This window comes from Protopterus annectens, chromosome 12.part0 (assembly GCF_019279795.1).
Source record: "Protopterus annectens isolate FY-2018-M chromosome 12.part0, PAN1.0, whole genome shotgun sequence".
Taxonomy (NCBI): Eukaryota; Metazoa; Chordata; order Ceratodontiformes; family Protopteridae; genus Protopterus; species Protopterus annectens.
In genome coordinates, this window is record NC_056746.1 from 3,514,175 (window position 1) to 3,535,099 (window position 20,925).

The 20,925-nt window shown below is 42.5% G+C and overlaps 1 protein-coding gene across 1 annotated transcript in view; it reads left to right on the plus strand.

The window, feature by feature from the left end:
• Window positions 1-20,925, plus strand: part of LOC122817306 (serine/threonine-protein kinase SMG1-like) — a gene marked incomplete in the record, with an annotated part of 2,898,779 nt that overhangs the window by 1,189,581 nt on the left and 1,688,273 nt on the right. Inside the window, 1 exon segment of the mRNA XM_044090530.1 lies at window positions 15,027-15,172. Coding sequence (XP_043946465.1) covers window positions 15,027-15,172 — 146 coding nt within the window.

Here is a 20,925-nt window from a genome sequence, read left to right on the forward strand (position 1 = left end):
TTTTGAACCTGCAGAGTTAAAATTCCTTTCTTGGAAAACAGCCTTGCTTTTATCCATAACATCAGCTAGAAGAGTGTCTGAGTTACAGGCACTAGTGGCTGTGGACCCCTTCATTATTTTCCATGCTGACAGGGTTTCCCTCAGGATTAAGCTGTCCTTTATGCCTAAGTTGGTCTCCAATGTGGCTCTAAACCAAGCCATCCATTTGCCAACCTTCTTCCCTAATCCTCAAAATAAAGGGGAGAGGATCCTGCACTCCTTGGACGTGCACAGGCAGCTCAGGTTCTACCTTGACGGGACTAAACCTTTCAGAAAATCTGACCAACTGCTAGTCAGCTTTGCTACAGGGGCAGAGGGCAAGGCCATTTCAAAGCAAACCATTTCCAAATGGATAGCACACTGCTTCCATTTCTGCCTACAGACACCATTGAAAACTTACCCCACAGGGGATCAGAAGACATTCCACTAGGGCTTCTTTCACCTTTACAGCATTTCTCAGGAGAGTCCCTACCAGGGACAATCTGGAAGGTACAACCTGGAGTTCTGTACACACCTTCACCATGCATTACCAATTACCTATTTTTTTCTAAATCCAGAGCTGGATTTGCTACAGCAGTCTTACAAGGCCTGCTAGCCAGCCCTAACTTCTCTTGAATGCCTCCACCCTTCCTCAGCTTTGGGAATCAACCCAAGTGTGATGACTGCAACAGTGAAACACGAACATAGTACAGTTGTGTGCACTTACTATAAATGTAGATGTTCGAGTGTATTCACTGTTACAGTCCTGGTTTCCCTCCCTCCAGCCCCCTGTTTTTTTTCTATCCTTTCTACCTATACTCTATATGGCCATTCTTTATGGCAGGGATATTTACTTTTAACTGGTGGTGTTCCACACCATGTACTAGCTTCCTATTTGGGGGGCTTCTGACATCTGGGGCAAGAAAAACAGATGTAATGGCATCTGCTGCCTATTTTATACCCCTGACAACCTGACGTCATGGAAGAAGCGACAGCATCCGAGCAGGCAGATAAACCCAAGTGTGCTGACTGCAACAGTGAATACACTCTAACTTCTACATGTATGGTAAGTGTACGCAACTGTACTTTCTTTCAGTACTGTTGGGTATTACCATAGTTGGTATATTTCTAATTTCAGTCTTAAAAAATATAGTCCTCTTTATCGTAGTTTCTGTATCTTTCTTCTTTAACTCATTGCATCCGAGTGACACCTCTAGATGCATCTGCAGTTAACGGCTATTGACGCTTCTACGCATCAAATATTGCTTGTTCATATTTGCATCAATAATTCCAAAATTATGCTATGTACAGGGTTTTAAAAGATTTAATGTTAAAACTTACACAATACCAAACTCACCTGCATTAATATTTGACCTCTGTCTAGTGCAGGTAATTGGATATTAGCTGTTTGTATGATATTAATTTATATAGATATAATTTTCACATTTTTCTAAATATCCCAACAACCAAGTTACACAGACAGAACTCCTTAGCTTATATGAAAGCTGTCAGCTAGATGAATAAAATACTGCTAATAGTATGCATGTAACTTAAGTGGTTGCTGAAATATTGTATGTTTACAAAATATAACAAATGTAATAGTTACTCTATTTACTTTGACTTATAAAATTCACTTTAAAACCTAGAACCTAAAGAATGCTACTCCTATAAAACTAGTTGTGCTGAAGAGTTTGTCATTTATACTTTTCATAATCCCTATGGCTCCAGAGATATGAGTATTTGTTTGAAATGTGAGGACATAATTTGATTCTGTCAAAGGGACCATTGGAAGTTACAGTGCAAACTTCTTGAACTCCATTGGAGTGACTGAGTTAAGTTAAAATGCCAAAGAAATCCTTGGGCAATACCTCTGAACTGTACAGATTTTTGCAGAATGCCCAGATATTTGCTTCATGTTTTTGATCTGTTCTGCATACAATTTGTGATTTTCTGACAAATCACTGTGATGATCTGAGGATTGAAGTCACTATATAGTTATATACGTTTGAGTTTCAGACTTTATATCCTTCAGAAGAATGCATGCCAAGACCAATTCTGTTCTAGCAACTTTCTGTGTTTGTAAAACTCCTGTTTAAAATCTGTCCCTATTTTTGGGCCTTTGACCTCCCCCATGCTGTCAGGCTTTCTCTAGATGTTTTGCAGTAAGAGGTTGAGCGGTACACCTCTGTCTTCAAAAAAAAAGTATGGCCTGTGGCCACAAAATTCCACTGACAGATCTGCATTCAAAATGCACCTACTGCCAAGGCCTGTCACATCTTGATGCAGACTGTGACATATGTAAGAGTTTTAACCGTAGGGCCATCATAGACTGCAAAAATAGGCTGATTCTCAGAGGCTTGCCACTGTCTAAATCTTCTGCTGCACCAGCATCTTCTGGGGCTATACCCCCCCGAAGTCTGAAAAGAGAGATTTTAGAAAATGCTCTCTGGAGCTTACCACTTCATAGTCTCTGAGTTCGGAACCTCCAGCAAAAAAAAAAAAAAAAAATGTCTAAATCTTTGGATCTGAAGATTCAGAAGGAAAAGTCACCTCAGATCTGATCACAACTCTTGGGTCCTGATCCAGTCACCTCTAGGCCATCCACCTTCTTGGAGAGTTCTGCGAGACACCACCATTCATGGTCCTCCTCCACAGCATCCTCGACTCACTGATTGAAAAGTTTGACTGAAGCCGATGTGTACAGGGTGATGAAGTTCCCCTTGATGCAGATACAAATGGGGGGTTGTCCTGGTGCTGACCCATCGGCATAAAAACCATAACATAAACAAACCACCATAAAACCAATCCCCCCGCTTGCCTCTTCTCTATTCTGATGTCTGGTATTGCGGTTGTCTGATCCAAAGGTTTTGGATTCATTTACAATGGATTTGAAGATGCCTGTATCTCTGACTTCCAGTGATATCTGAGTGTACGAGCTCAGACTGCCTCAGAACCCCGTAGCTTCAGCGCCATATCCGGGCCGTTAATGTTGACTCCATAGCTGTCTGAGCTGTCTTTTCCCTCTGAGCCTCGGTGTTGGGCAGCTCGGCTCCAACTTCTTCCTCAAGTGCTCCACCTGCGGAGCAGAGGGACTCTGCATCTTGTAAGCATGGCTTTCTGGAGTCGTCCATGTCTTCTTCCCCGGGGCATTCGAGTTAGTGGAGACAGCTTTCCTTATTTCTAGAGCCAGAACTTCTCTACCTTCAGGGTTATCCTTCTTAACCCAGTCATGTCTGTTTCTTGAGCCTGAATCATCTTTACTACAGAGACAGCCAGCCCAAGTTAGCCATTGTGATACTTGAGGTATACAGATTTCTTCCGACACTTCTCGAACATCCCACCAAAGAAGTTCCCAGGAAGAAAAAGTTCAAAAGGAGGCACCTAGACTTCCCCAGTTGTCAGTCACTGAAGATACTGACTTTGAAGTTGAAGGGTCCCCAGGATCCCCACCCGATCGCGTCTCATTTGGAGACATTCTGGAACTCCTAAAGCAAAGGAGTGTTTGGTCTTCCAACAACCCTTCCCAAGAGGAGTTAGTATTCCTGGAAGCTTTTTGGTGCTGACCCGTCTACCTCCTGGGTGACTCCACCTGCTGATGAGCTCATTTATTTGGTCTCTCAGCAGGCGTAATAGGAGCCGGATACTGTTGAACTAATACCCAAAAAATCAGACAATATCCTTGCACCGCCCAAGGGCACAGTCTGTTGATGCAGAGGAGTACCGGTTGATACCATGGTTGTAGCAGCAGTCACCAAGAAATATGTAACATAAGAGTTCCTCTGTCCACCCTTCTAACAGTGAGTCTGGGTCATTGGACAGATATGAGAAAGCATGTTTATGCCTCGACGAACTTTGCTCTTCGATTGCTGAGCTGTCTGGCCCTCTTCACAAGACTCCAGAGGGATTTGATTAAAGAACTCGCCAAATCTCTCTCTGGGATGATATTCTGTGAGACAGAGAGCACTGCTACTTCACAGTTGGCTACCCTTCAGTCCATTTCCAATTTGTCCATGAGGCTTATCTGTCATGCAGCAGAAGGTACATCACATGTGGTGGGTTCAGGTATTTCCATCCAGAGGCACACCTGGTTGTACTTGTGTGACTTTGTAGAACCCTTCAGAGCTTCCTTTGTCAATGCTTCCTTTTATGGAAGTTCCCTATTTGGCCCTAAAGTAAGAGAGACGCACTCCAGGTGTGAGCAGGAAGCTAAAACCCTGGCTGCTGTGGGTGTATGTTTTTCAGCACATCAACAAGGAGGTTGATAGATGCGGTTCAAGAAATCACAGAGTCCCTTCCAAGATTCACATGGAGGTAGTTCCCCCAGAAACTGAGGAGGGAACTCTAATGGAAGACACTGCCTTTGTGGCAGAGGGGGTCCGCAAAACCAAGGATCGAGAGATGCTCTTCATGTTTCACGGTTGCAGTCATCACAGTTTGGGTTAACTGCCTGCAGGTAGCCTTCAGTCTGCCAGAGTACCAGAGACTTAGTATTTCTGTGTCGGATGCTGTTGCTCCAGGACTGTGAGTTCAGGTCTTCAGGGGGTATAAAAACAGGCAGCCAACACCATTACATCAGTCTTTCTTGCCGAGGAGCCCGAAGCAGAAGCAGTTTGCAAGTGCCAGTAGGCCGCTACCTGAATTTTTGCTTACGAATGGAATAATCCTGAAGTCTTCTAAAGCTAAGTACCCCATTGGGGATCCTTTTTTCTTGCTCTAACTGATGTCAGAAAACGTTATCTTGCCTGTGAAAAGCAAATACCTCACAGATATTTTCACTCTTACTGCGTCACGTGTTTAGGCCCAGACCATGACATGCCTCTCTCTTGGTTTTGTGCCTTGTTTAACACCCAAACCATTCGTCGTAAGGCTCTTTGTTGCCAAATTCTTTCGCTCTTGATCTCCGTATTCTGAAATGGCTTCGGTAAGCCATCCGACTACCGATATTTTGAAAAAATGTAAGGATAAAGAAAGAGACCGCATAGGTCCAAAGCTGCTGACGACGCTTCCATTTAGCTAGTTGCCAGTCCGCCGGTACTCAGTGAGGTGCTTTCGCAGCCCCTGATGCCTGCTTTTTTGGATTCACAGGCCTCTACCGAGACCCATTCAGAGTTCGGTATGCTGCGAGACTCTTCAACTATGGAACCTGCGGATGTCTCTATCTTGGATGGGTCTGGAGCCGCTGTGCAGGCACCAGCTTCTGAGGCAGTCCTTCGCTCAACCGATGTTCGACTCGGACTTCTTTTTTAACCAAAACAAATGAATTTCTTAGGCCCAGAGTACGTACTATGCCTAGAAAACTGACTACCAAAGCGCAAGCACTTGCTCTCATGCCACAAAAACAAATGCTTAAAATGGCAAAAGACATTATTACACTGATTAGGGAAAGTCAGCCTTCCCCTGCTAAGAGAAAGAGACCAGTCCCCTACATCTTCTACAGACCAGGAGTCCGATGATTCTGAGATTTCTGATTATGAAGACATGCCCTTATCTGCTTGAGGATTCATATGCAGAAGAATCCATTCCTTCTGCCTCCCCTCCAGAGGATTTTTCTTTTGGTGAAACCTTGCATACCTTAAGAGAGCATTTCCACTGGGAATGCCAAGACTATCCTCGGTCAAAAAAGAGACTCAGAATTCCTAAAGTTGCCTCAGCACAGGCCTTTAGCAATACCCCCTGTCCTGGATGTTGATGTTTTTATGGAATCCAGGTTGACTCCTGACACTTTACCTCATGCCCCTAGGAAACCATACAGGTACTACAGAGTACCTGACACTCACAAATTTATTTTCAAGAATCCTACTGCTGACCCAGAGATCATTTCCCAAGGGCCTAAAGGTATCAAGGCTGCTACAGCCAAGAATCCCACCCCTTCAGACAGGGGATTCCAGAGCTTTGGACAGAAGTTGTAAGAAGGTATATATCTCTGCAACTATTGCTATTAGGGCATTGAATTGTCCGTTTCACATGCTGAAGTACCAGCAGCATATTATGGAACTTATTAGACAAAAAGTGGCAACCTTTACAGACTGTGCAGAAAATAAAGAATTGCAGGAGCTTATGCACTCTGCAAGCCAAGTCAGTAAGCATACTTTGCAGTGTGGCTTTGACACCCTAGAAGCATCTTGCCAGGCAGCAGTCACTGGGTCTGTACTGAGAAGACATGCTTTGCTCAAGGAGCAGACCTTGCCAGACCATGTCAAATCAAAGTTACTAGACACTCCTTTGAACAAGGACAGTTTGTTTGGCACCATTCCAGAAGAGGTTCTTAAAAAGATGGAAGAAAAAGTGAAGTCTTTGCAGACTGTTAAAGAATTCTTATGTGCAACCCCCTAGATTCAGTAGTCATTGCCCTTCTAAACACTGGTCCTTACCAGCCCCCTCCAGGCCTTCTCAAACCAGACCCAGGGGAAACAGACCACCCAAACTACAGTCTCAGGGTATGCAAAAGTCTAAGCAATGGAGTGCCCCCACCACTAAAGCAGGGAGTGGTAAGCCACCTCCTTACGGAAAAAACTCACAATGACTTCTTTACTCCACTCCCCAGCCCTGCCCAATTGCTTGTGCCCCTAGGAGGAAAACTTGGGTAAAAAATTTATTTCCATTCACTGCCAACCCCATGCGGGTTTCCAGACCTTCCTCCAAACCAGTGGGCAGAGGCTCAAAGCCAAGTAGCTTCTTTGCTCAGTATCAGAGCTATTCAGCCGGTTCCAGTAGACTAGAGGGGTCAAGGATTCTACTCCAGACTCTTCCTGGTACCCAGGAAACAGGGGGCTTGGCGTCCAATCCTGGATTCTCAACACCTTCCTATTGGTACCAAAATTCAAAATGCTTACCCTGCAACGGCTTCTTCCTATGCTAGCCAAGGATGCCCGGTTAGTCAACCTAGACTTAAAAGAAGCACATCTGCACATCCTCATAAGGGAGTTATGCAGGAAGTATCTACGTTTCAGGGCAGGAATGTATGCATTATCAGTTCTCTGCACTTCCCTTTGGCTTATCTACTGTGCCCAGAGTTTTCAAAAAATGCCTGGCTCCAGCCATTGCATACTGCAGGCAGAGAAATATCCAACTTTTCCCGTACTTGGACGACTGCCTGATTCTCGCTGTCAGGAATTGCTGTTGCAGCACCTGACATTTGTGAAACACCACCTCACTTCCTTGGGGTACACCATCAATGAAAAGAAATCAAAACTGGTACCCAGTCAAAAGATTGTATTCCTGGGTGCAAGCTTGGACACAACATCCCAGATGGCATTCCTCACTTCAGAAAAACAAGTCTAACAGCCTACTTCAAACAAATGGCCACCAGATCCCAGCTATCTGCAAGAAAAATACTGCAGGTCCTAGTGTTCAAGGCCTCATGTATACTACTAATTCCTTATGCAAGACTGCATGTGAGGAAACTTCAGTGGTACTTAAGTCTTTGGTGCCAACATTCTCAGGACCTGGAAACAGTCATTCCCATCATACCCTGTCTAAGGACAGAGTTCCTTTGGTGGGCAGAAGCATGCTACCACAACAAGGGACTGCCTTTTTCTTAACCACACACCGCCCAGACCCTAACCCCAGATGCATCCGACTATGCCTGGGGAGCACACATGGACGGCAAATGCATTCAGGGCCACTGGAGCCCAAGTCAAATTCATCTGCACATCAACCAAAAAGAGATGCTAGCTGTGCAGAATGCCCTAACAGCTTTCAGATCCCTACTCTTTCCAGGACAACTGCTAATAAAAACAGACAGCACCACAGTTATGTGGTACATCAACAAGCAGGGAGAAACCCACTCCTACCCACTCTGCAGGTTAGCCATGGCCCTGTGGCACACTGCCTTGGACATGGAAATCCATCTGCAAGCTCAATTCCTGCCAGGCAAACAAAACTCACTGGCAGACAACTTAGGCAGAAATCTCATAGACCCACAGGAGTGGCAATTGGAGCCTAGCGCCTTCAACCTTCTGATTCAGAAATGGGGGACCCCAGAGGTGGATCTCTTTTCCTCCCCCTACAACCACCAGCTCAGCAAATTCTGCACCAGGAATCCTCACAGCAGGGCCTGGAAAGTGGATGTCCTATATTTTCAGTGGGTAAATCTCTCAATCTGTGCCTTTCCCTCTCTGCCCCTTCTCTCAAGAGTATTACTCAAGGTAAGACAGGACAGACCAAGGACAATTCTGATTGCCCTACACTGTCCACGCCAGCACTAGTACCCACTCCTGCGCATCCTGTCACTGGCGCCACCCTGGCACATACACCAGAACCCAACCCTGCTCTGTCAGCAGCAGGGACAGATTTTGCATCCACAACTGCAAACCCTAAATCTTGCAGCCTGGCTTATTCCTTGAATTCTCCCCAGCAACCCTAAGCAAGCAGGTGCTAGACGTCATTCTTGAAGCCAGAAGACCCAGTACAAGAAAATCTTATGTTACGTGGAAAAGGTTCTGCTCCTAGATTCTATCTAAAGGAGATGACACAACTCTGCCCTCCATGCCTCTAATCCTGGATTACTTTGCAGATATACTCCACAAAGGGCTGTCCTTCTCCATTAAGATTACATGTCTCAGCCATTTCGGCTCATTGCAACACTGAGCCCACCTCTCTTCTCGCGCCCTCTTATCAAACAGTTCCTGAGAGGGGCAAACAACTTAAGGCCACCAAGGAGAGCACGCACACCTGCTTGGGACCTTAACTTTGTACTGGAAAAGCTCACGCTTCCCACCTTTGAACCTGCTGCATCAGCAGACTTTAAATTCCTCTCTTGGAAAACTGCCTTGCTTCTGGCCATCACTTCAGCTAGAAGAGTGTCTGAGCTACAGGCACTTATGGCTGTGGAACCCTTCATTATATTCCATGCTGACAGGTTTCCCTCAGGACTATAACCCTTCTTTCATGCCTGAAGTGGTGTCCAGTGTGGCTCTCAACCAATCCATCCATTTGCCAACTTTCTTCCCTAATCCTCAAAATAAAGGGGAAAGGATCCTGCACTCATTGGACGTGCACAGACAGCTAAGATTCTATATTGATAGGACTAAGCCCTTCAGAAAATCTGACCAGTTGCTAGTCAGGTTTGCAACAGGAGCAGAGAGCAAGGCCATTTCAAAACAAACCACACTGCATCCATTTCTGCTGCAAGCACCATGGGAAACCAATCCCTCAGGGGGTCAGAACACATTCCACTAGGGCAGCATCTACCTCTACAGCATTTCTCAGGGGAGTCCCTACCAGGGGCATCCTGGAAGCTACCTGGAATTCAGTACACACCTTTACCAAGCATTACCACCTGCCTATCTCTTCCAAATCTAGGGCAGGTTTTGCGACAGCAGTTCTACAAGGCATACTAGCCAGCCCTAACTCTTCTTGACTGCCTCCACCCTTCAGCTTTTGGAGTCCACCCAGGTGTGATGACTGCAACACTGAAACACGAAGAACATAGTACAGTTGTGTACACTTACCATAAATGTAGATGTTGGTGTATTCACTATTGCAGTCTTGGTTTCATCTCCCTCCAGCCCCCTGGTTTCTCTCTCTCCCCTCTCTATGACTATTACTCACCCCTTCTGGGGTATTGGTATTTACTTTTTACTGGTGGTGTTTTCCCCACCATAACTTAGCTCCCTATTTGAGGGGCTCCTGACATTCGGGGCAAGAAAAACTGATGTAATGGTGTTGGCTGCCTATTTTTATATCCCTGACGTCAGTCCTGGAGCGACAGCATCTGACGCAGAAATACTAAGTGTAGGGTACGGGCCGACTGAGGGCTACCTGCAGGCAGATAACCCCAAGTGTGATGACTGCAACAGTGAATACTCGAACATCCACATTTATGGTAAGTGTACACAACTGTACTATTCCTTCTCTGAGCCTAGTTGTGAAAGGAGGCCTGATTGTACATCTCTGGAGGGAGGTCAGAGGTCTTTTATCCCTGCATCAGAGAGCCTAGTTAAAAATTACAAAAGGTTCATGGGTGCAGAGGATAATATCTTGAGGTTATATATCGTACCACTTTCTCAGCCACTTCCCCTTGTTTCAAAGAAAATCCCTGATGATCCACCCAGTCAGAGGGAGGCAACAGCACTAGAAATAGACAAGCTGCTAGAGTCATCCATGAGATCCCCCCAGACCAGAGTCCTGAGCTTAAGAATCTTTTTAGTGCCAAAACAGGGGACTGGAAACAAATTTTGGATATCAACAATGTAAATCATTCAGTTCAATAGAGTTCTAGACGGCAACAGTTCAGTCCATTCTGCCTTTTCTGAACCAGGACGATCGGATGTGCTCAGTAGATCTCCAGGATGCGTACTGTCATATCAAAATAAACAGATGCTTCAGGAGAGATCTGCACTTCTGGCTTAGAGACGGTCATTACCAATTCAGAGCTCTGCCCTTTGGTCTCACCACAGCCCCCAGAATATTCACCAAATGTGTGGCAGTAGTGGCAGCTCATTTGAGGCTGCAAGGATAGAGTGTTTCTGTATCTAGATGACTACCTCATCACCACTTCAGCCAGACAGCTGATATGCGCCTGAGATTACGTACTCCAAATATGCCCTCCTCTGGGTATTTCAGTCAATTACAACAAATCTCATCTGGAACCAACACAGGCATTAGAATTCATTTGTACGTCTTTTAACACAGTCACGCAAACAGCATCTCTTCTTTTAGCAAGAGTTCAGATTATTCAGTTCCAGGTCAGGAAAATCATCCAAAATTATTCTCTCTCAGCTCTATTAATCCTTCAAGCTTTAGGGGCCATGTGAGCAGCAGTCATCTTTGTATTGTTGTAAAGGTTCCATATGAGAATGTGTATGGACATTAGCTATTCCTCAGTCCATTCTTTACCACCTTCTGTCCAGTCAGATAAAGATATCTCAGGCTTGCAATAAATCTCTTGTGGTGGATAAAATCAAGTGCAAGAAGGTCGTCCCTTTGTTCTTCCCCAACCCAAGGCCTTAGTGACCACGGGTGCCTCCCAGATCAGGTGGAGAGGGCACTTCCTGGGAAGGACAGTCCAAGGCACATGGTTTTCCAAAGAGGGCAACTCGCATATCAGTGTCCTGGAAATGAGAGCTGTCCTGTTAGCGTTGCAGGTTTTCTAAGACTCCCTCTTCTCACTGGGACTATTGCATTTCGAACAATGTCAGTGGTCTTGTATATCAGCAAACAAGGAGAAATCAAGTCTTGCCCCCTATTACTTCTTGTCAAGAAACTGAGTGTTGCAATATGTGATCTCATCCAATCAGTTTCTGATAGCAACGCACATTCTGGGGAATTCCAATGTGATTGCAGTCAAGTAGATCTTTCATGAGTGATCTCTAAACAGGAAGGTGGCAGAGAGGATTTCCCGGCGTTGTTTTTGCTTCCCCTCTCAACAAGTTCTTTGCCCTCATCTTCCCACCGAAAGATACTTTACTTCATGATTGTCTTGCAGGTCTCTCTTATGCCTATCCCCGATGTCACTCATCCCCAAATTTCTTCAGAAAGCATCTCAATTGAAGAGCACAGTAATCCTCATTGCCTGTTACTGGCCTTTTCAGATTTGGTTTTCCTTTCTTTGCCTCATCTTCTTCATCCCTCTTGGATCCAACTCCAGACCTTCAGTCTCACCCTACAGATTCAATTCATCCAGACATTCTGGGACTAAAATTGACTGCATGGTTTTTCCAATTCTGTTGATTGCTAGACAGCCCAGGCTCTCCTCTCCGATCTGTCATATTCTATCTCACAAAGCTTTTCCCAGAAAATGTTACAAAAGGAAGTGGAAAAGAATTGTATTTTGTGCACAACAAAATCAATTGGACCCATTTTTCTGCTCCTGTCTCTAATGTTCTGAAATTTCTAACATCAGTCTTCAGTGAAGATGGCTCTTCTGCTGTTAAAGTGCAGTTAGCTGCCATCTCCAACTTTCATGTTGGAATAAATCCTTCATCTCAGCATCTTCCAAACTTTGTGGAACCTTTCTCCTTTGACCTCTTATTAAAGTCCTGCACCCCCTTGGGATTTTAAATGTAGTCTTGCAAGCTTTAACCCAGTTTCCATTTGAACCTTCAGCTAAGATGGAACTACAATGTTTAACTTGGAAAACAATATTTTTAGTAGCTATTACCTTTGCCAGGAGGGTTTCTGAATAGCTGGCCTTCTCTTCTAAGCCTCCTTACTTGATTTTCCTTAAAGACGGAGTATCCTTAAGAACCAACCCTTCCTTTCTTCCTAAGGTGGTGTCATAGTCTAATATTACCCAAATTATCAACTTACCAGCCTTTCTTCCAATTTTTTCAGATAAAGAAGAGTGTATGTTACACTTATTGGACATTCATAGACAATTACATTTTTGCTTAGAATGAAAGATTTTAAAAAACAGAACTGTTTTTATCTCTCTTGGATTCAAAATTGGGCAAGACCTTCTCTGCTGATCTCCTACCTGCGGAGTATCTACAAAAAGCTGCAAATGTCATAGTATACCCCGTCTCCATTCTGATTTATAGAACTATATCAGAAGCTTCCATCCCCTCTATATGAAAGCTATCCCATATTATCCCACTCCATAAAGGTGGCATCTCTACTGAGTTATCCAATTACAGACCCATAGCTATTCTATCACCCCTGGCTAAAATTGTGGAGAAATGCATTCATAAACAATTGTTGGGCTATCTTATCCAAAACAATCTACTCGCCAACTCAGCATGGCTTTAGACCATTTCACAGCACTACCTCAGCCCTCCTCTCCTTCTGTAATGTCATAAACCAAAACCGTAACAATAACATGCTTTCCTCAGCCCTCTTTATTGATCTCTCTAAAGCCTTCGACATGGTAAACCACCAACTACTCATTGACACACTGACAACCTTTTCCCTAGACAACCAGGCTAGCAAATGGTTCCAATGTTACCTCAGTGGTAGACAACAGGCCGTCCTATGGCAGGTCAAATTGTCCACCCTTTTACCTATCACCCTTGGAGTCCACCAGGATTTTATATTAAGACTGCTTCTTTTTTCTATCTTTATTAATGACCTGTGAACAGTCATCCCGAATACAGTCTGCATCCAATATGCAGACGATTCCACTTTAATTTTCTCAGCCACTTCCCCCTCTGATCTGCAGACTTTAACCCAAAATGCTTTTAATACAATTGAAAACTGGCTCCTTAATCGTCGACTCATATTAAATCCTAACAAAACAAAATTGCTGCTGTTCTCTCCCACCCGCAGGTCCCCCTTACCAACCTTTACCATAAAGTCTAACAATGGCACCATTATTTCACTTGATCCCACTACTAAACTTTTAAGTGTAATAGTAGACAATAACCTTAAGTTTGATATGCACATTAATCAAACTATTAAAACAGTCAATAAAAAACTTGGCTCACTACACAGGATTCAACCCTTCCTAACCCCACTAGCTTGGACTGTTATTGCCCGGACACACCTACTCTCCACCCTCCTTTATGCCTCCCCTTTATTTACAAACCTGAGTAAAACTGACCTTAAACTATCAAGCTGCTGTAACAATTCTAGATTTGCTACTGGAGCAGCGTACAGAACATACCACTGTCGTAACTTAAATCTAGGGTGGCTTGAATTACCTAGCCTACTTCAATGCAACCAAATAATTGCACCTAAGATTCTTTACCAACCTGAAAACATGCCAATACTTTAAAACCTTATCACCCCCTACAGTAACCTCAAGACTCTATGCTCATCCAGCAGGTTACTAGTTCAAACAGTCAAAACCTACAACTCAGCTGGTGACTCTTTGTTCACGAACTCTGTTGGCAAATCTTGGAACTCTCTTCCTACTGATCTGACTTCGATTCCCTCTGTAACCCAATTCAAAAATAGCCTTAAACAGTACTTTAAAAGACATTGGTTGTGTCCTTGCCCTAACCCTGACTAACTCGTATCCTATAACCATATGTTATATGAAGACTTTTACTTCATTTAGACAGCATGTTACTGTTGGTCTATGAACTGGTAGGCTATAACATGGGAGAGTATGTCTGTTTTATCCTTAGATTATACTGTATTACTGAGATGAATTTGTAAACTGTGCTTGTGTGTAAATGAAATAATTTTCTGTATGCAAGTGTGGAGCTTTTTTCTCCAGGCCTCCGCTGAAAATGAAGTGACAGCAGAACGGTTGAATGATTGTATTACCTTTGTTTATACTAAACTGGGCATGTCATTACCCAAACCACCAAGAGCACATTCCACACGGTCTAGTACTACTTCAGCCTTTTTTGTCTAGATCTTCTCTAAATGGTATTTGTCCAACTACAGCTTGGGCCACTCCTTATACTGTATTGCTCATTACAAATTAGATCTGGTCTCTAGGGGTAGAGCAGCATTTGGTTTAGAGATACTCGAGAATATCCTTAGAGTCCACCCAGGGTTTAGGTAGCTGGAGACTGTTCCAAGATTTGACAAACGAATGAAAATTGACAAATCAGATAAAGAATTTATGTACTCACCATAGCGTTCCATCAGTGTTTTCCATTTTCATTCTTCAAGTACCCTCCCAGTCATCCATTTTGAAGTATCGAAGATGCTGAAGGAGCCTTGTTCCTTTCTTTGAGTCTGTTTTTGCTGGTTTTCTTAATGTTTTTATTCCTTTGCAGTGCTCTACGCATATAAAGGGCAACAAACAAGATCTGAGGTAAATTCGGGACTAGAGCATTATGGGAAAGTGAGTTGCTTGAGAGCTTTCAGTAATCCATGAACTCATAGAAGTAACAGAGTCGGATCTGAGGATCAGATCTGAACCACAGAGTCGAAGAGGAATGAAAATGGACAACACAGGTGGAACATTATGGTGAGAACATAACTTTTGTTTGGTACTACTAGCAGATGAATGCTGTGAAAAATATATGAAAAGTACTGGATTGTAAAAGAGGAAATGGTATCTTAATGGAGCTTCCAGTACAGAATAAGAGGAGGATGTGTATAGGTTAATGCCTGGTTACATATGTCCAGAATAATACGTTCACTATTTTAAATGTAATTTTCTTTTGCAGGTTTGAAAAAGCAGCTCTAGAGTACCAGGAGCAGCTATGTGCAATGTGTGGTGTGGACTGCTGCATACCCAGTATGGATAAATCTCTCTTGAAAATAGCCAACTCGTGCAGTGGTAGCATTTCTAGTCCAAAGCACTGTGCAAATGGTAAGTACATGTACTGTAATCAATGAGCTGTTAATGTTATGTATTGTGTTATAATCTGGAGTGTGACAGTATTATTTGTGGGCAGTCACCACAATTATTGGCTACTTGTAGAATTTACTTGTAGGTATCACTGATCTAACTCATCTTCTCATGCAGCTGTACTGGATCTTAACCTACTCAGTAAGACAAGTAGCATTACCATTCAGGGCTGTGGAGGGGAGGTGATCATGTCTCTATTCATGTTGTAAGAGCCAGAACAAAGCTGATTTATGTTGAAGTTCTCTTGTACTTCAGTGTCTTAGTCTAAACTGTCTTTCAGTACTTACTGTTGTCCATTGGGTAGCAAGAAGTAGCTGGCAGTAAGTCTTTGTGTACAGTACATAATCTGAAGTACCATAATTTTTGTTTTGAATTTGATGGAACCAATCTCTTCCTTGTGAAGAAAACTGCTCTTAAAAATAAACTCTTTGTATGGATGACTGATGTAGTAATATTCATTATATAGGTGCAGGTTGAAATCCACCTGATTGGCCCAACTCCCCAGCACTTTTCTTATGCAAGGGTGAAGGCTGAGATTCTGCATTCTGGGTAAAAGTATATATTGGCCTGTGCCATCTGTTTTGGCATAAAGTGTACACTTCTTGGCATATGTCTGTAGTCATGTTTTTCTGGTCTATGAACCAACCCCTAGCTCCTTTTGGTGATCTGTGAAGGATTTATTTAATTATTCCTTGTTCAGTGTGTAAGTAAACTGGTCTTCAGACAGTTTTCAGCTGCAGACCAGTGGAGACAACAAAAGGGTGAATGAGAATTTATACAGCCTACTTTGTACATCATTGCTGTGAAATTAAAAAAAACATATTTGTACAGAATGAGCAATGCAGAATGGAAACAGCATGCACAGAACATCAGGTGATGTAACAGCATATATACCTACATGTCAACAAGCCTATGAGTATGGCAGCATTCAAACATGTAACTGGATTTTAGGTAATGTACAGTGTGTAACTGAGGTTGCATAGTTATTCATGGTGCATGAGAATGTGTAAAAATGTCATTCAATTGTGGTGTAAAGCTTAATTTAAAATGAGTTGCACGCTTATAGGCTACTGTAGTAAATGATTATGGTGACTTCGGGAGTGCAGCTGTGATAAATGTAGCTATAGTTAAATTACATGGATAAGCCATGCAAATTTCTCAAGTAAAACGTCTTGAATAACATGTTAAATAAGTATAAAAGTTTGACTACTAATGTTCTTTACATGGAGAAGCCTCCATTGAGAGAAGAAAAATCTACTTGCGGTTAGATTGTGGAGTAATTGTTGAATGTGATAGGCCAAATTCCCAATCTTTAATACTTTGTCCCTGTAGCACACACGTAAATTTAAGGTAGTCTATCAATTCACACTAAACCCATGATTATTTTAACTGTCTCATTTCCATAGGACAGTAGTTCCAGTTGGTCTGAAAGATTTTGCTGAAGATTTTCTCTCCTTAAATGAGTCTGAAGGGTGGTTTTATTAGTGTGTCTGCATTTTCATGAGCTCTGGTGTAGTAGGGGAAATAGTTGATTCATAATCAACAAGAGGAAAATCTGTTGTAAAGGATTTTGAAAAACTCAGGGTGAGTAGAAGCAAGAGTGGCTTGAGCTGTTATTGGACAACTGTGGTTGCGACACCACATCTCTCAGAATCCAGATCTTCCATTATCCCATTCTGCTCCAGCACAGTCACTCTCAGTAGATTCTTGGGGAGCAGTGTCCATGGGGATAAAAATGCAGGATCTTTGGAACAAACATGTCAGACAAAAACACATTAACATAGGCGATAGCTGTCATAAGTGCTGCTAACTGTCTAAAATCTTCTGTGGTCTCTGGGACCTCTACAAGTGTTTATAGACAGTACACAGCGATGTGGTACATAAGCAATGGGGATGGGGAACCAGATCATACCCTTTTTGCAGACTAACCATGGTAGCCTGGGATGTAGCTTTTCAGCACAATCTCATTGTACAGGAATCTTACATTCTGTCAGTGCAAAATTGTGTGGCAGAATAAGCTGAACAGGACCAGGACAGATCCTCACAAATGGAAGGTGAATCGGGTAGTCTTCCAAGATTTGATCCATATGTGGAGATCACTTTAAATAGGTCTTTTTGCCTACTCTCTAAACATTCAAAATTCGGCTCCAGGACTCCATGCAAAGTACCTGGAAGATGGATACCTTTTCTGTTACTTGGACAAGGGGTACTTGTGTGTGCTTTTTTGCTAATATCCTGGGTACTTCTGAAGATTCAGAAGGATTCCTCAAAGATTGTTGTGGTGACTCCCTTCTGCCCCAGGCAACAGTGGTTCTCTTTTCCGGAAATGGCCAGCAACTGTTATCACACTTCCTTACAGATTGGATTTACTCACAAAACCTAGGAGTGTTTGAAACCTGACCCCAAACACCTTCAGGTTACTGCCTGGATGATAGGATCTTGATACCTTTTTAGGTGCCTTTCTTCTGAGGACGTACAGCAGGTATTGATGGAGACGAGAAAACCTGCAGCTAGAACATCTTATGTTAGCAAATGGAAAAGGTTTTCTAGTTGATGCCAACAAGAGAACCAGCACCCATTCAAGGTAAGTGTTTCTCTGATTTTACATGATTTGAGTGTCCACTGGCCTGTTTTACTTCTCAATCAATGTTCATTTATTGGCCATTTCAGCATGTCTACCCATGTATTTCCCTCTTTCAATGCGCACTTATGTGAAAATGTTTTTGAAAGAGGTGTTGCACAAAAAGCTTCATAGAAAACTGATAGCTCCTCATTGGGATCTTAACTGTTAGAAAAACGAACTCTTGCTCCATTTGAACCCACTCATCAAGTTGACTTGAAGTTCTTGACATGGAAAACAGTCTTGCTCATTGCTGTTTACCTCTGCAGTAAGAATAGCTGACTTTCAAACTGTTATGGTGGGTCAACCTCATCTAATTTTTTATGAAGATTTCTTCAAGAACTAATCCTTGTATGCCCCCATGTTGTATCAGAGTTTACTGCAAGCCAAGCTGTCTATCCCTGTCTTCTTTCCAGAACCTAAAAACAATGCAGACAACTCTGGTATTATCTTGGTAGTACAAAATCTTTCAGAGCTTCTGATTGGTTAATTTCTTGTGAAGGTAAGAAGAGACAGCCAGTGTCAAAACAAACCGTTTCCAAATGGTTGTTTCATGCTGTTAAATTCTCGTGCTCCTACCAAAACAAAACTATTCTAGGCAGTGTCAAGGCTCATTCTATCAGGTCTTGGCTTATTCAGTGGCTTTCTAGAAATGGTTTCATTGTAAGAATATTCTAGCAGCAGCAACTTGGTCCTCTGTGCATACTTTTACAAAGCATTACAAACTAAAGTCTGACTAGCTTTGCTAGGACTGTTCTCCAGGGGCTTCTGGACCTTCATCATTCCTCTTCCCTGTCTGTCTAAGCTATGGTAATCTACCCGTATAGTTTATGCTACTGCAGCAGGGATCAAAATGTAGAACATGGTATAGGTGTGCAAGTAAACATACTGTAGCCTTTGATCAAGTGATCAGTGCTGTAGTAACTGCTTCCTTCCTCTTGTAGTTCTTGTAGTTTGTATATTCTTATGCCAGGGTGTGGACATTTATTAATATTACTGTTATTACTACTGGAATTTCCTAGCATTGACCTTCTCAGGGCTTTAGCCTACCTCTCTGTCTGTTGACATAAAAGCACTGAAGGACTTGGAGCCCAAACCCAACCTTTAGCCAGTTCAGCTCTAGTTGACTAACAGTTTTAGGTATGTGGAATCTGCCCTGAAGCTTTGGAATCTGGATAACTGTTATGTCTTTGGCAGCACATAGTCCATACAGCTTAGGCTACTTCATAAGTAAGCATTTAAGCATATACTGTTACGGTAAGTTTACTTAACTGTACTTTCCCAGTTTCCCCTCTTTCTCTCTCTTCCATCACACTTCCATTCATTTGCTATCTACCCGAGGTGAAATTCTCTGAAGTCTGCTAGGGGTATAAAAATACCTATGGAAACACTTCTAAGTAAAAATCCTAAACCATCCGGACTTTGGTTGATGCTTGGGAGCCATACAGATGCATTTCTTTTATTCCTTTCTAAAAGGCCTTTGCATTCTGTATTCCCAATCTTTTCTAACCACTTCTGATTTGTTTTTACTATAATGCAATATTTATATGCTTAACTATCCCTTTTATAACCTCAGCTTCTATTCTAGATCCAGTTAAGAACTCTACCTGAGCTGGTGTTTCACTTAACACTCTTACCCTTTCTGTTTGCTTTTATTGATATACTTCCAAGCAAACAGATGTCTCTCAGCCCTGTAAATTTCACTTGCAGCTATCCATCTGATCAGTCAATGGTCTGCACAAAATAAACTCCAAATTATCCACAAAAAGTTATTTTCTCTAGCGCTCACAGATCCTGTAGTCTTCCTGCCCTACTGTCTCAGACAGTAACAAACCATATTTTTCCTTTTGTAATAGAGTACAAATACCTAGGCCTAACTTTTGAGACTCTACAACCCGCACTGATAGTGTCATTAATGAAGTCCTCTCGCAACTAAAACTAATAGGCAATATGTCTACCATCTCCAGCTGCCTGCAAAGCACTGGCCAAGAATGTCTTTCTTCCTAAACTAGAAAATTGCCTTCCTGTATGCTAGTTAAACTGTGCTTATAGTGCTCTGACTACAAGTTACTGAGATTAAAATTGCCAGATTTTCCTTGCTTGCTGATGTCCACGTGCACCACTGTAACTTTCTAAATGACCTAAAGTGGCTACCGATTAATGAAAGGCCCACTTGTCTTCTGTCTATTTTACTGTATAAAATTATAAATGGTGGCTACTCCCCCCTCCCCCCAAAAAGAAAACTCCTAATCAGGGAGCGGTCATGCTGCTTAAGAAATTCCCAGGGCAATTTAATATTCGGTCTTCCCCCATTTGAAACTATCATTGGTGTAGGCGCTTTCTCAAGAAAAGACCAAAAAACTTCCAGCTGATATAAAACATTGATATTCTTACCAAATTTAAGAAGTTACTTTCTGAGCACCTCTTCAAGCAACTTGCCTGTAAATACGTAAACTTTTTAAAAGGCTTAAAGCTTTAAAAACAGTTTGTCAACTCTCTTCCTTTGCCATTTAACTCTATTTACTCTTGTGTTCTCCTCTTAATCTCTTGGTCTATCTCTGTAATCTTTATTTTTTACCATCTTCCATTTGAGTTTTTTTTTCCAAGGAAATTAAACCTTAAAACTTTTTAATAAACAATTTCCTGTAGCTAAACTGTACTGTAACCCAAGTAAACTAATAGAATATAATGTAAACCTGCTACTTTATTAGATATGTATGCAAGCTGTGTAATTGTATATAAAAAACTATAGAACTGTGTATAAACTCTGTTTTTCATCTGTGTAAATCTAATAGTGTTCATGATGACTCTCTGTTGCAGTAATAACAGTGTGGGATTCTTGCTGTGGTAGTTCTTGGCTTAACTAAGCACCAGAGGATGTTCTTCGGGTTTCACTGTTGCAGTCATTACATTTGGGTTATCTGCTTGCAGGTAGCCCTCAGCCGGCCTGATTATCAAAGTCTTGGGTCCTGTGTCGGTTGCTGTCTCTTCTTCTATGATGTCAGGTATGATGTCAGGTATAAAGCATGCAACCGACGTCATTACATCAGTCTTTCTTGCCGTGCGGTGCCCAAAGCAGTAGTAGTTCGCAAGT